The 24,839-nt window shown below is 43.0% G+C and overlaps 2 protein-coding genes across 3 annotated transcripts; one reads left to right on the top strand and one right to left on the bottom strand.

Annotated features, from left to right (window-relative positions):
• Nucleotides 1–224: 224 nt before the first annotated feature.
• Nucleotides 225–13,683, top strand: clnk (cytokine dependent hematopoietic cell linker). Of its 2 annotated transcripts, XM_009307640.5 has the most exons (17): nucleotides 225–280; nucleotides 4,553–4,593; nucleotides 5,661–5,715; nucleotides 6,215–6,261; nucleotides 6,758–6,803; nucleotides 6,957–7,019; nucleotides 7,274–7,308; nucleotides 7,951–7,970; nucleotides 8,062–8,226; nucleotides 10,598–10,622; nucleotides 10,865–10,889; nucleotides 10,972–11,023; nucleotides 11,118–11,137; nucleotides 11,213–11,304; nucleotides 12,036–12,113; nucleotides 12,315–12,470; nucleotides 12,987–13,683. In XM_009307640.5, the coding sequence occupies exons 2-17, from the start codon at nucleotides 4,588–4,590 to the stop codon at nucleotides 13,140–13,142; spliced, it is 1,041 nt and encodes a 346-aa protein (XP_009305915.4). In that variant the 5' UTR covers nucleotides 225–280; nucleotides 4,553–4,587; the 3' UTR covers nucleotides 13,143–13,683. The 2 variants fall into 2 exon arrangements, with proteins under 2 accessions (XP_009305915.4, XP_073778500.1); XM_073922399.1 differs by lacking the exons at nucleotides 225–280; nucleotides 4,553–4,593; nucleotides 5,661–5,715; nucleotides 7,274–7,308 and having other exon boundaries at nucleotides 6,218–6,261.
• A 1,989-nt stretch (nucleotides 13,684–15,672) lies between these two features.
• znf518b (zinc finger protein 518B) lies at nucleotides 15,673–21,432 on the bottom strand. The gene is made up of 2 exons (XM_005173052.6): nucleotides 21,307–21,432; nucleotides 15,673–18,725 (listed from the first exon to the last, which is right to left on the bottom strand). The coding sequence occupies exon 2, from the start codon at nucleotides 18,634–18,636 to the stop codon at nucleotides 15,982–15,984; it is 2,655 nt and encodes an 884-aa protein (XP_005173109.1). The 5' UTR covers nucleotides 18,637–18,725; nucleotides 21,307–21,432; the 3' UTR covers nucleotides 15,673–15,981.
• Nucleotides 21,433–24,839: the final 3,407 nt, after the last annotated feature.

The following is a 24,839-nucleotide window of genomic DNA, read 5'->3' as shown; positions in this document are numbered from 1 at the left end:
TAGATCAGAAGGAAATGATGACTTCCTGCCGAGTTTGTGTGTGTTTGTTTGTGTGTGTGTGTGTGTGTGTGTGTGTGTGTGTGTGTGTGTGTGTGTGTGTGTGTGTGTGTGTGTGTGATGATGATCATTAGAGGACGACTGATGTTCATCGCACACAGGAAGTGAGTGACAGTTCTCTGAAGGGGGCGTCGCTGCACAACTGTCAATCATTCACACACACACACACACACACACACACACTGGAGCTCGGTGGTCGTCTCCCGCTGCTCAGCTGATGAAGGTAAGCCGTTTTCCAGTTGTTCAGATCTGCTCCGCTCGCTCTACTGTACTTACAGTGATGTATTACAGACATTCAACACAAACACACCAACATTAACTCTGTTTACTGTTTAAAGAAGATGTTTTGAGGAATGCGGATTGATGTCCATAGTCGGGAAAGCAAATACTATAGAAGTCAATGGTTACCGGTTTTCATCATTCTTCAAAATATCTTCTTTAATGTCGAACAGATGAAAGAAACACTTGATGGAGAGTAAACAGTGAGTCCTTTTCAGTTTAGGGTGGACGATCCGTAAGCCCGCCGAGACGGAGAAAAATAAATACACAACAATAATAAAGCACATTACTTTCTATAAAAAGTGGCTTCGAGTACACATTCAGTTCAGATGCATTTATTTTTTAATGTGACTCAAGATTGTAATATATTAATTTTAAAAGCATCTGTCCGCATTAATGTGTGTTCCTCCCCGCTGGAGATTCAGCATCTTAACAAACAGACCAAAACAGGAGAAAACTGATTAAAAACACAGTTAGTCATTATTTATTGCCATTTTAGAAGTTTCAAACAGTAATATAATATATAATAAAATCTAGAGAAATTAGTCTGAAAATAGCAGGAAATTGTTATAAATAAATAAATAATGCAGAACACTAAATCATTTTCCATATTTTAATTTCTGTATTTAGATTTGTTTTGAAATGTAGTTTATTTCTGCTTCTGAACTGCATTATGAACTCTCGATATTTCATCCCACACCGTTTAACAGATTTATTTCTCTATAATGCGCTTTACACCTGCCGAAAGTGCTTTAGCTGTGCGCTGATTTAAAAATAACCAAACACCTTCAATGACCATCACAATCATGATGATGATCAGAATCCAGCGTTCAGCGTGATCAAATGCATTACGGATGTTCATCAGTAAATCACATTAGTATTCAGATTACTCTGTCATTTTACATCTCAAACACATACTGTAATCCAGTTGATCAATCAGACAGAAGCGCTTTTAAACATTAATAATCTTGTGCACACCGGTGGACAGTAAACCGTCTGCTTTTCCAGGTAATCAGACATACTTTACTTCCGGCTGATTCATATTTGAGCAACTAGAGAGTGAATATCAGCCCTCCTCACATATACACGATCAGCAGAACAATCCTGTTTAGAGCTGGTGTGTGTGAACAGAGCAGTTTGTGTGTTCTGCCGGCTCTGCAGATGTCTGTTTCTCTGTGAGATGAGCTGTTGACACATGTAATATCAGATTCAGAAGTCTCAGTTTTGTTTGGGGAAGGTCCTGCTGATCTCGGGGTGTTGTTCACTCGCATTAAAACACTGTAGTAGGAAAATACTGTAGTTTTATTTCAACCAAACTATAGGAAAGCGCTTTAATGAATCTGCTGTGGTGATTCTACAGCTGGTAATACATTAGAGCCCAGCATGGGCCTTAAATCCAAGCCCTAGCCTGAGACACACAGACTGTCGCCCGGCCCTTGTTCAACAGCTTATCACAGTTTTGTCCCACCTGAAGCCAGTTTACTCCCACCACACCGCTCACACTGTTACAGCCATTCAACAGAGCACATGTGTATCTGATAGAAAGTTGATGTCTTGTTCATGTTGTGGTTTTTGATTAGAATAATTGAGAAATGTTTGGAGTTTTTTGTTTGTTTTTTTCGTTTTTTAACGTGACTTTGATATACAGTGACTTTACTTCATTTAACCCAGAGAGACATGCAGCTGTCTGCACTGTGCACATCTACCATCAGAGTTAATGTGCATAATGCACATATTTATTTATTTATTGCATAATTTCAGTTGATTATTAAACAGTATACACTTCGATATATTGACAAAGCAAGAAAGAATGAGAATAAGTACAGGTGTGTGTGTTTGTGTTTGTGTGTGTGTGTGTACGTGTGTGGTGGGAGATGGTAAATGGATCTGTTGGCTTTAGCTCTGCTGGTGGTTTTTCTGCACACTAAAAATACCAACACAGAGAGCTATTGTTTAAAACTAGGTTCAACATGAGTAAACGCTCTTTAAAACAGCTAAACTTAATGGAGACAATTACCAAAAGACCTAAAACTAATGAGACCAATACTGATCCCCTACACGGGGTGGAGACCACAGTCTCAACAGCACCTGAGCAGGGGGAACTCCAGCGCCAGCCCGTGTCTCTGTCATCAGACCATTCAGATCCGCCAGCTGCACAGCCTCCTCACATGGAACGGCCACTATTCAAGCTGTTTTAAACCATTTATCTGACAGACTGGCACATCTTCATTCTCACAACCAGTTTCTGAGTTCTCCTATCTTTTCAACCGAGTTTGTTCTGCAGAGGTGATCTGGAACACTGCTGCTGATATTGTAAATGGCTGTCCTGTTCATCAATTCAGTTGTAATTGACTGGTGTAATAGAGGATTGTTTTCATTGTCAGGGAAAACAGCTGAATACAGGCTCCCCTGAAACTGTCAATAGTTGACTTTAATGTGATTTAGGCCAGAGTATTATGGTATTTGATCATCCTGTTGGTGTTTTGGAGCTGAAGCTTATAGTGGACTTGTCTTGAAGCACTTTTTTATATAGTAGATAACTGACCAGCAATGAATGATGTCAGAACACACGAAATAAGAAGAAGGGACGGTAATCTGGAGGAAAATCCTGCCGGCGCCGCTGGACGTACAGTTGTGTATTGTGCAGAAGCGGCTGGCTCATTATTAAAGCTGTGTATTTGAGAAGTTGAGCAGAAGTCTGTTCTTCACAGTTTTAACTATTTCTCTTCATGTTCTCTGTTGCTCGTGGCTGGAAATCTGTATGTGCAAGGCATCACTGGCGCTTCCAGACTGCACACATTAGATCTCAGTAAACTTAAAAAGAAACATTTCTAATGCCTGAAGCCCGATAAGTGTTCTAGCTATGACAAGACAATTGGCCTGAAACCATAAAAATAGTCAGGCCACGACGGGCTCGGGCTCAAATGCAGGACACTAGTAGCACAACCACTACAGTAATTGATCTATTGTGGTGATTCTACAGTTGCTATGGTAACACAACGACTACAGTGATTGATCTGTTGTGGTGATTTTACAGTTGCTATGGTAACACAACTACAGTGATTGATCTGTTGTGGTGATTCTACAGTTGCTATGGTAACACAACAACTACAGTAATTGATCTATTGTGGTGATTCTACAGTTGCTATGGTAACACAACGACTACAGTAATTGATCTGTTGTGGTAATTCTACAGTTGCTATGGTAACACAACAACTACAGTAATTGATCTGTTGTGGTGATTCTACAGTTGCTATGGTAACACAACTACAGTAATTGATGTGTTGTGGTGATTCTACAGTTGCTATGGTAACACAACGACTACAGTTTGGACTAGAAACAAGACAGAAAACCCGTGAGAGAAGCAGTGTTTGTGCTAATTATATATATATATAGCAGTTTATTGATGCGTGTTTATTAATAATGAATTTCCTGCAGTAAGCTCAGCTCTTATATGAAGCCGGAAGCGCTGAGCTCTGTCGGTCGCCACTGTATCTGATGCTCTCTGTATGATATAACGTGTCGCAGACTGAATTAATGCTCTGATATGAAGCTGAAGTTCTCAGAAGAGTCTGATTCTCCTGACAAACAGGAAACAGCAGGACTCAGCCGGAAACCACACACAGACTGACACTATAATTAGCTGTAGTGTGACCTGATGTACAGCAGAAACACTGAGGATCCACACCGCAGGTCTGACGGATGATCTGTACAGGACAAACGGCAGATACACCTGCAGACCAGCGCTGACACACCTGCCTGCATTACTACAGTGTGTGTCTCGTCTCTGAGCCAAACGTCCAAACATTTGTGTCAAGAAGCAGTTTCTAGACCAGAAAAACATCTAGTCTTGTGTTCAGAAATAATGAAGAGTGAGTTTTTCATTTAAACATCTGCCAATGAAGAAAGAGGAACACACACACACACACACTCACACACCACACACACACACACACACACACACACACACACACTCACACACCACACACACACACACACACACACACACACTCACACACCACACACACACACACACACACACACACACACTCACACACACACATGTGCGTCTGGCAGATTACTGTATTTTGCTAGTTTTAAGGAGAAACACACTTCATTCAACAATCAAAATACACAAGACAAAAACACCTAATGTGTGTGTGTGTGTGTGTGTGTGTGTGTGTGTGTGTGTGTGTGTGTGTGTGCGTGTTGGCAGGAGCAGATTGCGTCTATAATGATGTGTGTCCTGTAATGATGGTGAGTTTTCATCTCATCTGCTGTTATTCATCAAAGTGTGTATGTGTGTGTGTGTGTTTGTGTGTACATTTGTTTGTGTCTGACTTTTTGTGTGTATGTGTGTGCATGCACAAATGTATTTATGTGTCTGTTGTGTAAAAGTGAGTGTGTGCGTGCATGTACACTCACCGGCCACTTTATTAGGTACACCTGTCTAAATGTTTGTTAACGCAAATGTCTAATCAGCCAATCACATGGCAGCAGCTCACTGCATTTCGGCATGTAGACATGGTCAAGAGGATCTGCTGCAGGTCAGAGCGAGCATCAGAATGGGGATTTTATATTTAGTATATGTATTATATTTTATAATGAGGATAAATTATTTAAGAGACTCTGATCGTGGCATGGTTGCTGCTGCCAGACGGGCTGCTCTGAGTATTTCAGAAACTGCTGATCTACAATTTGGCCTCAACAACATGAAAGCATGGATCATCCTGCCTTGTATCAGCGGTTCAGGCTGGTGGTGGTGGTGTAATGGTGTGGGGGAGATTTTCTTTGGGTCCATTAGTACCAATTGAGCATCAACGCCACAGCCTACCTGAGTATTGCTGCTGACCATGTCCATCCCTTTATGAGCACAGTGTCTCCATCTTCTGATGGCTACTTCCAGCAGGATAACGCAGCATGTCATAAAGCTGTCAATCATCTCAGACTGGTGTCTTGAACATGACGATGAGTTCACTGTACTCAAATGGCCTCCACAGTCACCAGAGCTCAATCCAATAGAGCAGCTTTGGGATGTGGTGGAACGGGAGATTGGCATCATGGATGTGCAGCCGACAAATCTGCAGCAACTGTGTGATGCTATCATGACAATATGGAGGAAAATCTCTGAGGAATATTTCCAGCAGCTTGTTGAGTCTACACCACCAAGGATTAAGGCAGATCTGAAGGTAAAAAGGGAGTCTAACCTGGTTCTAGTGAGGTGTACCTAATAAAGTGGCCGGCGAGTGTCTGTGTGTCTAAGTGTGTACATGTTTGTGTGTGTGTGTGTGTGTGTCACTGATAAGGTGTGTGTGGTTTCTCAGGATGGCAGGTACAGAAGAGATCGGGACAGATATGTGCACGCACACCTGTGTGAAGGTTTGTACATGAAATGACTAATACACACACACACACACACACACACACACTCACACACACACACACATCTCCATCTAGTGTGTGAGATCCGTCAGTGCAGCTCAAACACATGAGTGTTCGTGTGTTCGTAAATGTTATTGATTATTGATGATTGATTATGCAGCAGATGTCAGTGTGTGTGTGTGTGTGTGTGTGTGTGTGTGTGTGTGTGTGTGTGTGTGTGTGTGTGTGTGTGTGTGTGCGTGTGTGTGTGTGTGCGTGTGTGTGTGTGTGCGTGTGTGTGTGTGTGTGTGTGTGAGCTGAATATCATGATCTGACATGATCTGCTGTCCTCAGTGCGCATCAGCTGCTTTACTCACCAATGATGAATATCTAAACATGAGCGACCCCTGCTGGACAGCTCAAGTCATCACAGCGTGTGTGTGTGTGTGTGTGTGTGTGTGTGTGTGTGTGTGTACGTCTGTGTGTGTGTGCGTCTGTGTGTGTGTGTGTGTTACAGAAAGCAGCTCTGCTGAACGGGCCACGAAGAGTCGCACCCGCACAGCAGTGAGTATCAGTGTGTGTGTTATAAAATATTTGTGTGTGTGTGTGTGTGTGTGTGTGTGTGTGTGCTAAATCCTAGATGCATGTCTTGTGTGAGAGTGCATTCATATGTGTGTGTGTTGTCTAAAATGTTAGTGCATGTCTACTAGATCTGTGTGTGTGTATGTTTGTTGTATCGGATGTGTGTGTTGAATCATATGAGCAGGTATGTGTGTGTGTGTGTGTTTTGTTAGATGTGTTTGTTGTTTGAGATGTGTTAGTGCATGCTTTATTAGATGTGTGTTTGTGAATGTGTGTGTTTTATCTAGTTTGTCTACGTGTGTGTGTGTGTGTGTGTGTCTGTGTGTTTGATTAGATGTGAGTGTGTGTGTGTGTGTGTGTGTGTTGTATCATATATGAGTGTGCATATGTGTGTGTTGTGTGAAATGTGTATCAGTGTTAGTGTTTTATAAGATGGTTGTGTTGTATGAAATGTGTGTGTGTGTGTGTGTGTTTTCAGGATGCCGTGGCTCCTCCTCCTCCTCGTCCTCAGCGTGTTCTGCCAGGTCTTTATTCTTATATTAATGTGTATAATGACAGTATCTGTGTGGAGGAGAGTCTGATGTTGATGTAGAGCTGCGGTGTCGGATGTTTTCTTCACAGCTGTGATGTTGGATTTTTGGTATTTTCATATAATATATCTGAATTCCCCCTCTCAGAACGTAAAGCACCAGCCATCAACAGAGACCTCAAACCCGGCAGACTCCCGAAGAGCTCATCAGGTACAGCTCTGTGTGTGTGTGTGTGTGTGTGTGTGTGTGTACGTGTGTGTGTGTGTGTGTGTGTGTGTGTGTGTACGTGTGTGTACGTGTGTGTACATGTGTGTGTGTGTGTGTGTGTGTGTGTGTGTGTGTGTGTGTGTGTGTGTGTGTGATGTAGCTGATGGATGTTAAAAAAAACAAACACATACTGTAGTTGTGAATCAGTGTTTCCAGTGTGTGTGTATGTGTGTGTGTGTGTGTGTGTGTGTGTGCAGATGGCCGATTGGAGTTCATGGGATCTGCTGGCAGGGTAAAGTCACTGCACACACTTGATTTCTGATTATAGATCTATAAACACATGAGCAGATCCAGCACAGATCAGTTTCAGGGCTGCTGAGACAAACAGCTGCTGAGAAAATGTCTAGAAAATAATAAATCAGCAAATAAATGCATCAGAAATCCAATTAAAACGTTTCTGCTATTATAAACTCTATAAATCTTTAGTTTCCTGTATAATTGACAAGCTTTGTTGAGAACGATTAGACCTTTCCTCTGCAGTAATATTAACAATTACTGCAAATCCAGTCTAAGTTAGTTTAGGTTTAGGTCATCCTGAGCAGCGGTAGATAACTGTAGATCAGTCACAGGAGATGCATATATGGAGAATAACGACGGCTGATGTGAAGAGCTCAACAATTTATTCATGCTTATGATGTCAGGTGATCAATTACTGATAGTCAGTCATGGATTATTGACTGTAGATCCAAGCCTTAATGAACCTATCTACCCATAAAATAAGACCTTCTGCCCAAATGTTGAGGTAATAACAGCTCTTGCGCGTGTGTTTGTGAAGGCAGATATTAAGAGAATGAAGTTAAGCTCTTGTAAATGTGCTGAGGCAGCTGCTGTCGGCTTATATGATGCTCACATGTGTGTGTATCTGTCATTACAGGCCTGTGCATCTGCGCCGAGGTAAATCAGCTCACATATGAACAAGATCCTCATTTCTGATGGCCGTAATGCTGCAGGAGATGTTCTGAAGAGGCCGTGCTTCTGTTTCCAGAGCAGTGAAATCATTACCCAGAGATCAGCTGAGTTTACCACCGACTCCACCAGTACAGACCAGCACCGAGCACACAGACCAGCCCCACCAGTTTGATGATTCTCCTCCATCCAGACCAGCACCAGAACCACAAACCAGAACTAAACACAGACCTGACTGGACACAGTGAGACACACACACACACACACACACACACACACACACACACACACACACACTACTAACATGCACATATAACTAGCACTGTTATTCCAGTTAATAATGGCATCATCTGTTGTTGATCTGCTGGTTAGTGCAGGTCTGTCCGAGAGGTTCAGTATAGTAGTGTATGTGTTGAAGACAGTGACGATGTGGTGCATCTTTACACAATAGAGTATTGGTGCAGAGAGAGACAAATGTAAATAAACACCCTCCAAAACAAGCAGTCACATGACCAATACATGTTGAACCAGGAACTGTCTGTGTGTGCCTGAGCTGCCGTACTGAATCCCTGAACACTAGTGCACTAGACAGTGTGCATGGGGAATGTTGCTGAATGACTGAACACTAGTGCACTAGACAGTGTGCATGGGGAATGTTGCTGAATGACTGAACACTAGTGCACTAGACAGTGTGCATGGGGAACGTTACTGAATCCCTGAACACTAGTGCACTAGACAGTGTGCATGGGGAACGTTGCTGAACGACTGAACACTAGTGCACTAGACAGTGTGCATGGGGAATGTTGCTGAATGGCTGAACACTAGTGCACTAGACAGTGTGCATGGGGAACGTTGCTGAATGGCTGAACACTAGTGCACTAGACAGTGTGCATGGGGAATGTTGCTGAATGACTGAACACTAGTGCACTAGACAGTGTGCATGGGGAATGTTGCTGAATGACTGAACACTAGTGCACTAGACAGTGTGCATGGGGAACGTTACTGAATCCCTGAACACTAGTGCACTAGACAGTGTGCATGGGGAACGTTGCTGAACGACTGAACACTAGTGCACTAGACAGTGTGCATGGGGAATGTTGCTGAATGGCTGAACACTAGTGCACTAGACAGTGTGCATGGGGAATGTTGCTGAATGACTGAACACTAGTGCACTAGACAGTGTGCATGGGGAACGTTGCTGAATGACTGAACACTAGTGCACTAGACAGTGTGCATGGGGAACGTTACTGAATGACTGAACACTAGTGCACTAGACAGTGTGCATGGGGAACATTACTGAATGGCTGAACACTAGTGCACTAGACAGTGTGCATGGGGAACGTTGCTGAATGGCTGAACACTAGTGCACTAGACAGTGTGCATGGGGAATGTTGCTGAATGACTGAACACTAGTGCACTAGACAGTGTGCATGGGGAATGTTGCTGAATGACTGAACACTAGTGCACTAGACAGTGTGCATGGGGAACATTACTGAATCCCTGAACACTAGTGCACTAGACAGTGTGCATGGGGAACGTTGCTGAACGACTGAACACTAGTGCACTAGACAGTGTGCATGGGGAATGTTGCTGAATGGCTGAACACTAGTGCACTAGACAGTGTGCATGGGGAATGTTGCTGAATGACTGAACACTAGTGCACTAGACAGTGTGCATGGGGAACGTTGCTGAATGACTGAACACTAGTGCACTAGACAGTGTGCATGGGGAACGTTACTGAATGGCTGAACACTAGTGCACTAGACAGTGTGCATGGGGAACGTTACTGAATGACTGAACACTAGTGCACTAGACAGTGTGCATGGGGAACATTACTGAATGGCTGAACACTAGTGCACTAGACAGTGTGCATGGGGAACGTTGCTGAATGGCTGAACACTAGTGCACTAGACAGTGTGCATGGGGAATGTTGCTGAATGACTGAACACTAGTGCACTAGACAGTGTGCATGGGGAATGTTGCTGAATGACTGAACACTAGTGCACTAGACAGTGTGCATGGGGAACATTACTGAATCCCTGAACACTAGTGCACTAGACAGTGTGCATGGGGAACGTTGCTGAACGACTGAACACTAGTGCACTAGACAGTGTGCATGGGGAATGTTGCTGAATGGCTGAACACTAGTGCACTAGACAGTGTGCATGGGGAATGTTGCTGAATGACTGAACACTAGTGCACTAGACAGTGTGCATGGGGAATGTTGCTGAATGACTGAACACTAGTGCACTAGACAGTGTGCATGGGGAACATTACTGAATCCCTGAACACTAGTGCACTAGACAGTGTGCATGGGGAATGTTGCTGAACGACTGAACACTAGTGCACTAGACAGTGTGCATGGGGAACATTACTGAATGACTGAACACTAGTGCACTAGACAGTGTGCATGGGGAACGTTGCTGAATGACTGAACACTAGTGCACTAGACAGTGTGCATCGGGAACGTTGCTGAATGACTGAACACTAGTGCACTAGACAGTGTGCATGGGGAACGTTGCCGAGTGGCTCAGTGCAGTTGTTTGATCATGTGATCTCCTGTGTTGTCTGATGATGGACGTGTCGGTGTCTGATTTAATGTTTTGTTTTTGCAGATCGAGTCGGAGTGGACAGGACAATGTAAGTATCAGTGTATCATGCATAATAACACAACACTAGTAATTCTGAAATAAAAGTAATGACACTTGTGTTTAGAAACGAGACAAAAACAAATGAACATTTAGAGCTGAAATACTCTGCGCCTGAAATAAAGCGTGTCCTGAAACTATTGCAGACATCTGAGTGAGAGTTCAGTTTAATCTTGCTGAAGCTCATCATCACACATGCAGAAACACAATCACAGCTCTTCTGTTCTCCCGCAGGTGAAAACAGCGCCACCGTCTGCACGTACGTCCCGCTCTGATTGCTTCATATTGTATTGATCTGATGATATTATGGGATGTTATGCTGTGCTTGTTGTGCTCCTCAGCTGCGGCGTCTCACAGGTTTTCTCTGGATCTGGAGTCTCAGGATCTCGACAGGTGAAGCAGGAAAACTCTGAGTGCTGATTATTCAGCATGAACGAGCGGTATTAATGTGTGTGTGTGTGTGTGTGTGTGTGTGTGTGTCCTGCAGTGACAGTGAGAGCAGCTCTGGTAAGATGTGTTCTGGTTCAGGATCAGCTGGAGAATGGCAGCTGAACTGTGAGTCTGATCTCTGACTGATTCCAGATCTACACCTGAGGAAACTGCAGCACCACGAATGGCCACCAGGGAAAGGAGAAACCAGCGGCAGCTTCACCAACCACAGCAAACCAGCACAGGTCACACACACACACACACACACACACACACACACACACACACACACACACACACACACACACACACACACACACACACACACACACACACACAGCTGCAATGATGTTTGTACTGTACAGACTGTATATGCTCTAACACAGGCATGTCCAGACTCGCTCCTGGAGGGCCGGTGTCCTGCAAAGATTAGTTCCAACCTCAATCAGACACACCTGGGCTAGCTGATCAAGCTCTCACTAGACTTTCTGGAAACATTCTTGCAGGTGTGTTGTGGCACGTTGGAGCTAAAATCTGCAGGACACCGACCCTCCAGGACTGAGTTTGGACACCCCTGATCTAAACTCAACCCTCACAGCACACACTCTGCACACTCCTTCATTCTGCCGGGATTATGAGCTGAATTCCTAATGGGGACCAAAACCATCAACACACAAGGTCACAATATTACTGGTATTACTATACTTGTGGGGACATTTGGTGCCAACAATGTAAAAAATACAAGCACACACACACACACACACACACACACACACACACACACACAGGCCTCATGGTTAGGAGGTAACACTCTCCCAGATCTGATAGCCAACCGAGATGTCCTTGACCAAAACATTGAACCCCATTGAACTGTGTGTGTGTGTGTGTGTGTGTGTGTGTGTGTGTGTGTGTGTGTGTGTGTGTGTGTGTGTGTGTGTGTGTGTGTGTGTGTGTGTGTGTGTGTGTGTGTGTGCAGGACCTGGAGGAGCAGAACTGGTATGTGGGAGCATTCAGTCGAGTGGAGGCCGAACACGCTCTACATCTGGTCAATCGGGTAAAGCACAAACACACACACACACACATACTTACACTTACTCTTACACACACACACACATGGATAGACACACAAACTCACACATCCTCAAGCAGACATACATGGATACACTTTCACTTCACATCAACACACACACCTCTCAGTGTGTGTGTGTGCCTCCTGATGTGTGTTATGTGGTGGCGGTGTGTCTTCTGCCCTCAGGAGGGAGCCTTTCTAGTGCGCGACTGCTCTAAGAACACTACCCATGAGCCTCTGGTGCTGGCGCTGTTCTACGACAAGCGAGTCTTCAACATCCAGATCCGCTTCAGTGACGAGACCAACAAATACACACTGGGCACGGGACTGCGCACCAATGACGTGAGTCACACACACACACACACAAATACACACACACAAACAAATACACACTGGGCACAGGACTGCGCACCAATGACGTGAGTCACACACACACACACACACACACACACAAACAAATACACACTGGGCACGGGACTGCGCACTAATGATGTGAGTCACACTCACACACATAGATTCACAAACACAAATACACACGTGCACAGACACACAATCCCTCACATGTATGCACACACATATACACACAAATACACACACATGCTCACACAAAAAAGTTACACACACAAAACACACACACTAGTGTGAACACAGAAACACACTCACTCACACAGACAGACATGTGCACGCACTCACAATCTCACACACGTACATACATACACATAAAAACACACACACACAATACCTCATACAAACACACACACATGAATTAAACACACACAACAGACTCTAGATGTGTGCAGACAGTGAATGCTCATGCTGGTGTGTGTGTGTGTGTGTGTGTGTGTGTGTGTCCTGCAGAGGTTTGACTCGGTCACAGATATCATCAGGTTTCACTCCATCTTCCCCATCGTGCTGATCGACGGACGCAGAAGCGCAGCGGAGTGTGTGCAGCACCGGCAGTGTGTGCTGATGTACCCCATCACTAAAGAGGACCTCACACAGCTGCTCAACTAACACACACACACACACACACACACACATGTCTGAGTAACACATTACTGAGATCTGTCAGCCTGACGTCAGTAACACACACACACACATTTCTGAGATCAGCCTGACGTCAGAAACAGACACACACAAACACACACACACCCTTCTGAGATCCGTCAGCCTGACGTCAGACACACACACACGCACACTCTGAGATCAGTCTGACGTCAGAATCAGACACGTTCATAATCAGACTGAAGTGCATTTAAAAATGTGAACACACACATTATCAGTGCACATGAACCCAGTTTAGCAGGATACACACACACACACACACACACACACACACACACACAGAGCCGCTTTAGCAGATCCATTTCAGTTTTATTTGATCACTTTTTACATCTGATGACCTTCATGATTAATTTAAAAATAGATATGATGCTTCTGAAGCTTTCTAGGAATATACAGCACATAAACACACACACACACACACACACACACACATACACACATCCAGAGCTTCAGCTTCAACAGTTCGACTCCACAACACTGAAGCGCAACAGTTGAGCTGAACACAATTCTACAACAGTAATATCAACTCTGTACTGGTTTGATGGTTTGAGGTAGATTTAAGCAGATTGAACACAAGTGAACAGTGTGTGTGTGTGTGTGTGTGTGTGTGTGTGTGTGTGTGTGTGTGTGTGTGTGTGTGTGTGTGTGTGTGTGTGTGTGTGTGTGTGTGTGTGTGTGTGTGTGTGTGTGTGTGTGCGCGTGCGTGCGTGCGTGTGTGTGTGTGTGTGTGATGGACAGACTGTTCCCTGAAGGCAGCTTAACACACTCAGGATTAGTTTTCAGTGGAGTAATCCAGATCAGTGCAGTCCGGCTTTGCTGGTGCCCAAATCGCTCAGTGTAATGGGCGGAGCCAGACAGAATCTGCGGATATTTGTTTTGGGCCATTTGTGTGCAGAATTTTCTAAACCATCTGCAGAATTATGCAGAATCATTCTGAGAGTCCAGTAAATAAAAACATCACAAATAACATCTGTAAAATGGTTTTCACAACGCAAACCCACTTACAAACTAGATCTGCTTGTTTGATAAACAAAGCCAGCTATTCATATACAGGTCAGATCATATTACTTTACAAACTGTACTGTAAAGAAATCATATAAAAATTTGCATATGTCAATAATGTTACTGAAATAAATATAAAAACTGAATAAATGTATATTCACACACATTTACATATGTAAATATATAGATCAATGATGGGCTAAACAATCTGAGGATTTCAGCATGTGCACAGATTCCGTACGGGCCTCTAGTAATGGGTTATGGATGTAATAATCATATAAACAATCAAAAGTAATTTTAATAAATCATCCTTACTGAAATCTTTGGAGGTGTTTTAGCATTTAGTGACCTTTAATTTGGAGCAAGAGAAGCTGTGGAGTGGCTTTATTGCACTTTGCTCATGGCTGATTCTCTGTCTGTGATATCTAAGCCTGAACATAACAAGAACATATACTGAACATAACCTAAACATATCCAGAACATAACCTGAACAAATCCAGAACATATACTAAACATAACTTGAACATATCAGAACATAACCTGAACGAATCCAGAACATATACTGAACATATCCTAAACATAACCTGAACATAACCTAAACATATCCAGAACATAACCTGAATGAATCTAGAACATATACTGAACATATCCAGAACATATATTGAACATATCCTAAATATTGTTTCACGGTGGCGCAGTGGATAGCATGATCGCCTTACAGCAAGAAAGGCGCAGGTTTGAGCCTCAGCTGGGCCAGTTTGCGTTTCTGTATGGAGTTTGCATGTTCTCCCCATGTTGGCATGGGTTTTCTCCGGGTGCTCCAGTTTCCCACACAAGTCCAAACACATGTGGTACGGGTGAATTGGGTAGGCTAAATTATCCGTAGTGTATGAATGTTTCCCAGCTGTGGCTGGAAGGGTATCTGCTGTGTAAAACATATGCTGGAATAGTTGGCGATACATTCCGCTGTGGCAACCCCAGATTGATAAAGGGACTAAGCCAAAAACAAAATCAATGAATAAATGAATATCCTACATATTTCCACAGCATAACCTGAACATATCCTAAACATAACCTGGACATATACTGAACATGCCCACAACATAACCAGAACATAACCTGGCCTGGATCAGGTCAGCTGTGATACAAAGAGCGATTAAACCCAAGCTACATTAACGGAGCCTAAAACTCAGGATGGGTGCAAACTGAACTGACTAACACTGAGTGGATAAACGCAAACATTCTGTTCACGAAAACACTTTGACTTCTGAAATCCATCTGAATCTGTCAACAGTGAAGATGGAGGATTGAGCTAAATTTGCTGCAGAGATTTACACCAACCCTGATGAGCTTAGACAAGACTAAAGCTCAAGAGTTTAAATTCCTCAACACTGACTGTTCTTCACATGAAGGTGTGAAAGTGTACAGATGTAAAATGAGGTGGTATGGTCATCACAAATGAGCACAGAACATCATGAAGCGGTCATTAGTGTTGTTTAAAACATGACAATAACATTTACACATTGGCACAGGTGAGTTTTACAGTCTATACATATAAGAACATGTTTGTTTTGTTGTTAAGAGGGACGAGGTTAAGTAAAGAGTTGAAAATGTTCATTTCACAACTGCAACTCGTACATGGACAGTCTTGTATGGTCAGTTTACCACCGTCCAATCAGAGAGTCTTATTTACCATTAAACTTAAAAACTCAGGGTTTCTAAAAAATAAATATAAATTGGCACCAAGATAAAAACCGTCCAAGTTTGAAACGTCAAGGTGCGGTTTTCACGCCAGCAGTTTCTCTGAAACCCCGTTTAACACCAACTCGATCACCTGGTAATTCTGTCCATGAACTTTCTTCAGTTTCATCTTGAGCGAGGGCTGCTTCCTCTCAGTCTGTGTCTGCTCCTGATCTGTGGAACAAATCCACTTATAGTTCTTCAGCGTCTGCACGCCCACACTCACGGTCCGAGCGGCAGGATTGGGGTGGTTCAGAACCACCACCGGCTGGTTTGGTCCGGGAATCTTTACAAGTTGATCGTCTCTCAGAGGAGTTATCCTCAGTGCTTCAGTCGAGGTATGAGAGAGACCCATGGATGACCTGCGCTTTTTGTCTTTCCTCTTTTCTTTTTTGTGTTTTTTCCGCGGTGGCGGCTCACTGTCGGAGTGCCTCTCTTCACTTGCGCGAAGATCTCTCTTTAATATCAGCTTGATGGCCACTTCAGGACTGCCGGACACGTTCTGTTCTCGTAATGTACAGTAGAGAACCGGCCGTGCCGTCAGACGCTCCTCTTGCACTGGAGCTTCCGGAGGCTCCTCGACAGATTCCAACAAGGAACTGGGAATCCTGACCAGAGACACTTTGGGATACTTGAGGGGAACACAGCCGTGGGGCTGCGAGATCCGGGCAGACTCCGCTTCTTTATATTGGTGTGGAATATCGTCCTTGTTTGATGAGACGAGGCCCTGGTTTGGAATAACCGATGGTGATGGAGACAACTGCACATCATCAGGATTTTGTTTTAAATGTCTTGCACCTAAAGTTTTTCCAGCTCTTTTCACTCGAGCCTGAGTCTTAGATACTGTGAAGTCTTCAGTGTTCCCGGGCTCTGTCTTTGTTTCTTGGAGGTCCACAGAAGCAACTTTGGGTTTCTCCTCAGGTTCTTCCTCCTTTTTAATCAGAATACTACAGACCAGCGATCGATCTCCACTTCTCTCTTTGTCCTTTGGCTCTTTTGTTGTGACCGTCCAGCGTTGTGTTTCTGGAAAGCCCTGTGGGAGGCTTTGTGTTAATGTGGGTGTAGGACAGAGAGAGAAGACTGAGGAGATCACGGGAAGACCTTCAGAACTCAGTTCTGGACCATCCAATTTGACTCCATCATGAGCTGCCGCTGTGCGCTTGATCCCTGAATTTCTGCCTTTCAGGTTGATCTTATTCCTGGCTGGTGTTTTTGGGGAATGCTGTAGTTTGTGTGCTGAAGTCTTTGTGTTAGGGCTTGTGGAAGTCTGCTGCTGTTTGACTTGGTGAAATGTTGAAGATGTTGATGTACCGACTGGACACTCTTTTGCAGCAACCTGACATTTGAAGGATAGTTTGCTCCCAGTAGTATCTTGTGCAGATCCATCCGCGGCACTTCTCTTGTCCTGTGGGACTGCATTCGGTGGGATCAAGCGGAGCTCCAACTCACGAGTCCCATTGACGTTTTTCACCTCCACCAATTCCACCAAACAGCCAGCAGGAATATTGATCTCCTCTGGACATGACACGGTTAATGGTTTGTTGTGCTGAATGGGCTGGTTAAGTGGTGCCAACAGTTCCACCTGGACATTGGATAATGGACTTGAAACCTCTGTTGATGATCCTACAAGTGTTCTGGTGTTTGTCCTCGTCTGACTGCTCTTTTCTGCAGGCGAGTGCAGTGGACCTCTGATCGGAGTTCTGGAAAGTACTGCAGTTTTCTGGATCACAGAGTTGGCCCCTGTTGTGGACTGAGTTGCTCTCGGATCCACCTGAGCGTTCCTCTTGGACAGTGGCATATTAAGCAGTGGTCTGAGCGCAGTGTTCATTTCAGTAGGCAGTCGCACCTGGACTCTGGGAACGATTTTTGAGGGCAAACCTTTCTCAGGAACACCAACCCTAGGGCTTTGCTGAAGTGGTTGTGTTAAAGTACTTTGGACTCGTGGGAAAGTGGCTATCGGGATGGGCTTTTCTGGTACAGCTCTTCTGCTAGCCACCTTAATTTGACTAGCGGCATTGAGTGCAGACTTAAACAGGGTGCCGTTTTCCTCTCGCGATCTTAGCACAACTTGTGGAGGTCTGCCTGTTGTGTGACTTGCGCTTGTAGAACAGCTGGGAACGCTACTGGGGAACTGCGTCCGAGAAGGTGCAACTGTTGTGTTGGAGATGCTGGGTGCTGTGGTAGTGCAGGTCACCCGGCCACAGCTACTGCTGGGTTGGCTCATTGGTTTAGTAATAACAGATGATTTGTTGACTCTTGCTTGACCTCCACTAGGGGGTTCTACATGGGAACTGGGAACTGAAGACTGATCGTTCCTTTTCAGCCAGCCGGACATCCAGAGGGTTTCAGGGACAGACGGATGATCGGAGTCTTGGTCCATTTTGAACACTTCTTCCGCATTTTTCTTGTGTATACGCAGAATGTGTTTCACCAAGTAATCTCTCCGCACCGCTCCATACGAGCAGAAGCTGCACCTGTACGGGTACGAGCCAGTATGAGAGACGATGTGCTTCTGAGACTCTGTTTTTGAATAGGAAACATGGCTGCAGAGCACACAGGAGAAGGTCATCTCCTCATGATGGGACACGTGCCTCTCGAACAGCTCCGTGTCCTTGGTGGAAAAACGACATTTAGCGCAGCACAGGCGATCGATGTCTTTTCTGTTGTTCACAAATGACATGAAACTTTGTTGAGAACGCATGGTTCGACAATCCCACAGTCCAAATGTTAGACAATTAGAAATCCACACAGATCAAGATCCACTCCTCTGGGCTCAGAGTTTGAACATACCTGGACAATGGGGAGAAAAGCAAGAGTGATCAGGAAATAAATTCAATGATAGCAATAAACATCAGTTGATTTATATGAGACAATGTCATCATTAGCTATGCTGCTATTTGGCACTACACATATCTAATTTTCAGAATCTGGATTTGTCAATTATTTGTGTCATTACAACATTGTTAAAGAGGTATTAAACCTGCCAAGTAAACTGAAAACACTGCCGCATCTTTACTGAAACATGTGGAGACCCTTAACAGCCTAACTAGTTGGACTAGTTTCCCAAAACTGCAAACCGACTGCGGAAGATCCAGCATGAGCAAATCATACAAAATTGTACGAATTAGATCGCAGGAATTCATACGAATTAGCCACTATATGAAAAAGTTACGAATTGCTGTGAGATTGCGTTGGAAGATCTGGCACTACCAACATGGCTTAAGGAATCAGTGTTTCAGTGTCATCCTAGTATTGCTGAGATTAGATTGAGATGCAATTATAACACCTGACCAAAGTCAGCACACTACCATGAACTACAGTCGATAGTTTCTCTGTTCCACACTTTAAATCTAACTCTACAGAAATGCACATGTTTTAAATGATATTTGTATTATTTATTTAATGCAGTAATACTGTTGTATGATGCATCTGCATTTTGCTGGATTAATGGAATGTATAATCAATATTTATCAGAACTGCAAACAAAAATACTAGCATGTGTCTCTGCAAAACAGTGATGGTGGAGTTTAGGCTCAGTGGGAGCGGCGTTTTTACCACGTTATCTGATTTTGACACCATTATCCTGCTGAGCTTAGGGTGTGGTCAGGTGAAGGCAGACATGTCCATGTAGTTTGAGGCCCCGTTTACACTAATGCATTTTAGTTTGAAAACGCATAAGTTTTGCCACGGTTACGCCATCCGTCCACACTATGCCAGAGTTTTCGAGCGGCAAAAACGGAGCGTTTTGGAAACGCTGGAGAGGCCATGTTCATTCTGAAGCGCTGCTGCTCCGTCTCAGTGTGGATGAGGGAAAACGGAGACATCTGAACACGGAGACATCTGAACACAGAGGCGGGGCTGCTGAGATTCGCTACCTGATTGGGGCTTTTGTGTCATTGCGTATCCTTCCTTTATTCGTCAAGCGCCTATCACATGACTATAACACATGGCTTTAACGCTACCGGGAGACAGCAGACCAGCCTTCACTGTAAACAACAACATGCACACAGAAATGGCAGCGTTGTTTGCACTATTGTCTGTTTTAGGCGCCGTTGTGCAGTTATTCATCTGTTACGTTTAGTAACTCGACCTCGTCATCTGTCCACAAAAATACCTCTCTTGCTGTCTTTGCCATTGCGTTCATTGTTCAACTGGCGTTTGTTGACTAGCAATAACCAAATGCCGAGCGAGACGCATGTGTCCTGTTTATACTAGAACGTGCATGCCCAGAGTGCGCCAATGGTCACGTGATATACGTTTTTGGTGGCGTAGTGTGGACGGAGATATGTTCTGAAACGCTATTGACGCGGATCGTTTTTGATCTAAAACATCGTTTTAAAACTAAAACGCACTAGTGTGAACAGGGCCTGAGTCTGCACACTACTTTAGATATGCAGGATTTTGTTGTGCAGAGCCCCCAGTGTCGAAATGTCTGGTCCAAACAGATAAAAAACCCTGATGGTGCACTCGAGGAGCGGATAATCTGATGAGGCTGACCCGCAGGACACGTGGCTTCAACTTCACTTTGACATTTTTGTCTGGAGAGAACCAAGAGTTAATTTACCACGACATCGAGTTTAATATCTGAAGAGCTAATCATTATATTGCATTTACGATGGACTCAATATACATGTTTGTGTGTCTGCGAGATGTAAAACTTGTTAAACTCTCTGGCACAAAAAAATGTTTTTGCTAAAAAATTATGTCTGATTTTCTTTATATTTGGTTTAAATAATTTTAACATCACACTGAACAATATTAACTGAACAAATCTGAGATATTTAGGACTTTCCACTAATAACACCCATTATTACGATGTCATAATATTACACACAATATGTGAAACTGATATTTTGATTAAAAAAAACATGTAGCTATAAAATCTGACAACAACAATGTAAATTCATGAAAGAAAACATTGCACATGGACTAGTTTTTAAAACCATTGACAATATTAATATAGTTTAAATACAACTATTATAGTTATTAACAGAAATGACAGAATTCAAGCTTTTAATCTGCAACTAACATGTTTACAGAGATAAACAGCTGAGCTTTAGTAGCATGTTTTATTTCTTAACACTAATAAACACTTGCTTGTTTAAATGTGAGCTTCCCCTAAATAAATAAAGGCAGAGGTGTGTCTCTACATGCAGCTGGATGTGCTGCTGAGCTCTGCAGATGCTCTTCTTCCACAGGAGACTGGATTCCCGCATGCATAACAGCACACATGCAGTCATTCCCCCAGAGGGATCAGGCGCAGATCTGCATTCATTCACGCATTATGTGCGTGTGCCCGTCTCCAAATCCCGCACGCGCCCGCGATAGCGCGCGAAAAACAGGCGAAAAAACGACGCGTTTGAGCACTAACCTTGCGTTAAACCCGTCCTCCTCTCCGAAGAGCCGCTGATGCGGGAAATTCCTCCAAAGCTTTATATTTTCGCATCAACTTGGCGTGCATTGTTTGCGTTCTGCTGCCGTGACCGCGCAGAGACTGGCGGTGCGCGTGACCGCTGAGCGCGTGATCTGAATCGCGTCTCTGATTGGCTGCCGGCTGCAGTAGAGCTCTACAGCTCACGCGGGCACCCGCACATCAGACTGCGTAGCACGAGCTTTGTGCTCAAAAACGCGTCTTTCCTCGAATTAACGGCAGATAAACTGATCATACCGCACTGTAGAGCTCACAGTCCGTGCAGAATACAGATTAGTGTAGTCAGTGCAGGAATCTGCAGAGCTTTCAGTTAATAATGTGTGTTCTGCAGGATGCCATGAGCCAAGATGGCGTCCATGTGTGTTTGCAGAAAAACAGGCAGGATCAAACCTGTTATAGTGCGCAGCTGATGAAGTGTCCGCTTGTGTTGTGTTCACACATCTTACTGAATAATCTGCCGTGGTCTGATGATGATGATGATGATGATTTATGTTTCTGTTGAAGCCTTGATAGAAGTCTAAAAGTAAGTTTGTCAGCCACGCCCAAATAGCTGAGCCAAATGCTGAGTTGCAGACGAGACACTGGTATGAGCTGAAAGACAACTGACTTACAGAAACAAATGATGAATAACCGAGACCTGCATGATTATAACACTTATTAAAATGATTAAAACATGCAAAAAAAAAAAAAAACCTTCAGTTAGTTAAAGGGACAGTTCCTGTCAAAATGAACATGTAGCCTCCTCATTTACGCTCCCTCATGCTGTTTCAATCAGTTTCTTTCTCCTGTTGAACACAAAAGAAGATGCTTTGAAAAATGTGGACACCGGTAGCCATTGGCATCTATAGAGGGGGAAATACTATTGAACTTAATGGGTACCAGTTTCCAATATTCTTTAAAAAGTCTTCTTTTGTGTTTAGCAGAGCAAAATGATCAAAAACTCGCTGGAGGATGAGTACATGAGCACTGAATTGTCGTTTTGGGATGAGCTGTATGTAAATGCCTGCTTTAGCCATGCAGCCTGAAAGCCAGTGTAAATGATGCCGCTCTGACCCTTCTCAGTCCTCGCTTACACTGTGTAATTACATATTAATTAGTGTGTAAATGATAGCAGTGGGACAATTCACAGAGTCGGTTCAGTTCTTATCTGTGGTCACGCTTTCAGTTTGATTTGGTTTACACTGTAAAAAATATGCAACACTTAAATACCGATTTAGAAATACATCATAGCTTTATAATGTACCGTTTGCAGTATTTAAAAAAGGGTTATTCTTAATGCATTAATTTCAGTCTTAGGGGCTTAATTTATTCTTGTGTTGTTGATTAATAGTAATGATGAAAGTGGCTTAATTATGGCTAAATTGCGTTTGAAGATTATTAAAACACACACACACACACACACACACACACACACACACACACACACACACACACAGTACTTTTCAGTGGATTAACCTTTTTACTTTTTTAAATGATTGAATTGTTCTCTTAATGAAATAGAAAGTGTGCTCTAGCAAAAATGTGATTTTTGACTTCCCAGATACTTTAAAAAAAGCATTAATCTCTTTATTAATGCCAAAAGGTTTCAGTAAGTGGATATTTTGAGGTAAATGACAGGTTCATTATTATTTCAGAAATATATATATATATATTATTAAAAGAAAATACTGAAGTAATCAGTTTTTACAGTATTGTACTGTATATTGTTAGTTTGTACTAATGAATGCTGTACTGCTGCATGAACATTTCTAATGTTGTTGTTTTTTCTATATTATTTAATGAATTATGTTTATATGTATTTAATTATATTCATATTACTGTCTTATACTACTTACACATTATTCAATTATTTTTCTTTACCTGTTTTTGTGTCCACATCCATATATGTTCATTTTCAGTCATTTGGCATGCTATATTTTAGATGTCTGTGAGTTTTTACTATGTTCTTCCAGAGAGCTGTAATTGTCACAGTGCTGATCGGCTGATTTTCCTCAAAGGGTGTGAGAACAGCAGAGTGTGTGTCTGTAGATTTATCAGTTGTGCTCCACGGGTCATGTTTACTCGACCTCGCCGTGTACATTACTGATGTATAGATTAGTTTGATCAGCGTAAACATCTGCTGCTGATAGAGGAAGATGTCGGTTCTCCTGCGTGTAGAACTCTGCTCTTCATCTCCTTCTTCACTTGCCTTTCAGCACATACACTGCCAACGACTTTTCATTTCTAGAATCTTTTTAAACTCAAATACTCATTATCTTAAAATATGTTCATTATTTTGGGTTATAGATAAACTAACATGTCATTCATACAGCATTTCTTATTTCAGAGCAGTGAGTCACTGTGTGCAGTCATAAATACTGTAGAGTCAGCATGCTCACACTATATCTGCTTGTAGAGTTTATTCTATAACAACAACAACAACATGCATTATTCCACTGAATACATACAAACAGATATGATTTACTTAAACAAGGCTTCCACAGGTGGCTATCAAAATCCTTGTGGACGGGAAGTTGCAGAGACTTTTATTTTCCGCCATGTTGGTACAGGGCTCCCAGGACAAGTGTCATTCAACTGCACTAGTCAAGACTAAAGCCAGTGTGTGGATGCTGGACTTTAGCTCTGTGTACTGGTGTAGATATGAACAAACAAAGAAAATAAAGCATAAAGGAAGAACACTTCAGAGGGAAGATTTCAGGGCATGTTTCAGGACATGGATTAGACCAAATTTAACAGGGAGGGAGGATAATACATCTCCACACACACAAACACACTCTTCATCAGCAATGCCCGCGCGCTCACTCATGCATCCATGTAGAAAAGTGATGTAGAATTATATTTTTTTGTGATTTAAATTAAATATTTGCATACTGATAAGCTGGAAACTCCTGATCATAGATATGTGTGTGTGTGTGTGTATATCTCTGGCTCTGGATGGCCAGTCCTCCACTGCACCTTGCTCCCGCATTTGTTTTAAAGAAGCTAGCCTGTACCAAGATGGCGGCTCTATTGACGCAGTCCTTCCAATAGACATCAACAGCGTAGGCGATAACTAATGTAAAAATCAATGATGTTGATGTATTTCCAACTGAAACAGAATATTAATTAGGGGCGGGGCTTTCATGTTTCAAATCTTTCCCTCGTTAGTAAAATAACGATACCAGGTGTTGATTATTTAATTACTTTAATAAAACAGTTGATTTGAATGAATGCATGGTTTTTGGGTTATGATACACTCGATAATGCTTTGTTATTAATCCTGGTGATGTTTCACACACTTCAGGCCAAAAGTACTCCCAAAGTGATCCAAAAATATTCCTTGACCTTAATTTCAGGAAATAAGAAGGCTTAAACACCTCTAATAGTGAAAAATATCTGTACAATTGAATTATTCAAATATGGCTGATTCATTCATTCATTCTCCTTTAGCTTAGTCCCTTTATTCATCAGGGGTCACCACAGCGGAATGAACC

The sequence above is a fragment of the Danio rerio genome, chromosome 14, assembly GCF_049306965.1.
Source record: "Danio rerio strain Tuebingen ecotype United States chromosome 14, GRCz12tu, whole genome shotgun sequence".
Classification (NCBI taxonomy): domain Eukaryota; kingdom Metazoa; phylum Chordata; class Actinopteri; order Cypriniformes; family Danionidae; genus Danio; species Danio rerio.
This window is presented reverse-complemented; position numbering and strand designations above follow the sequence as displayed.

Bases quoted from the DNA above. Each gene is read 5' to 3' on its own strand.
- znf518b (XM_005173052.6), bottom strand. From the start codon at position 18,636: ATGCGTTCTCAACAAAGTTTCATGTCATTTGTGAACAACAGAAAAGAC.
- clnk (XM_009307640.5), top strand. The intron at 6,262-6,757 runs GTGAGTATCAGT...GTGTGTTTTCAG, and splicing joins AGAGTCGCACCCGCACAGCA to GATGCCGTGGCTCCTCCTCC. The intron at 6,804-6,956 runs GTCTTTATTCTT...TCCCCCTCTCAG, and splicing joins TCCTCAGCGTGTTCTGCCAG to AACGTAAAGCACCAGCCATC.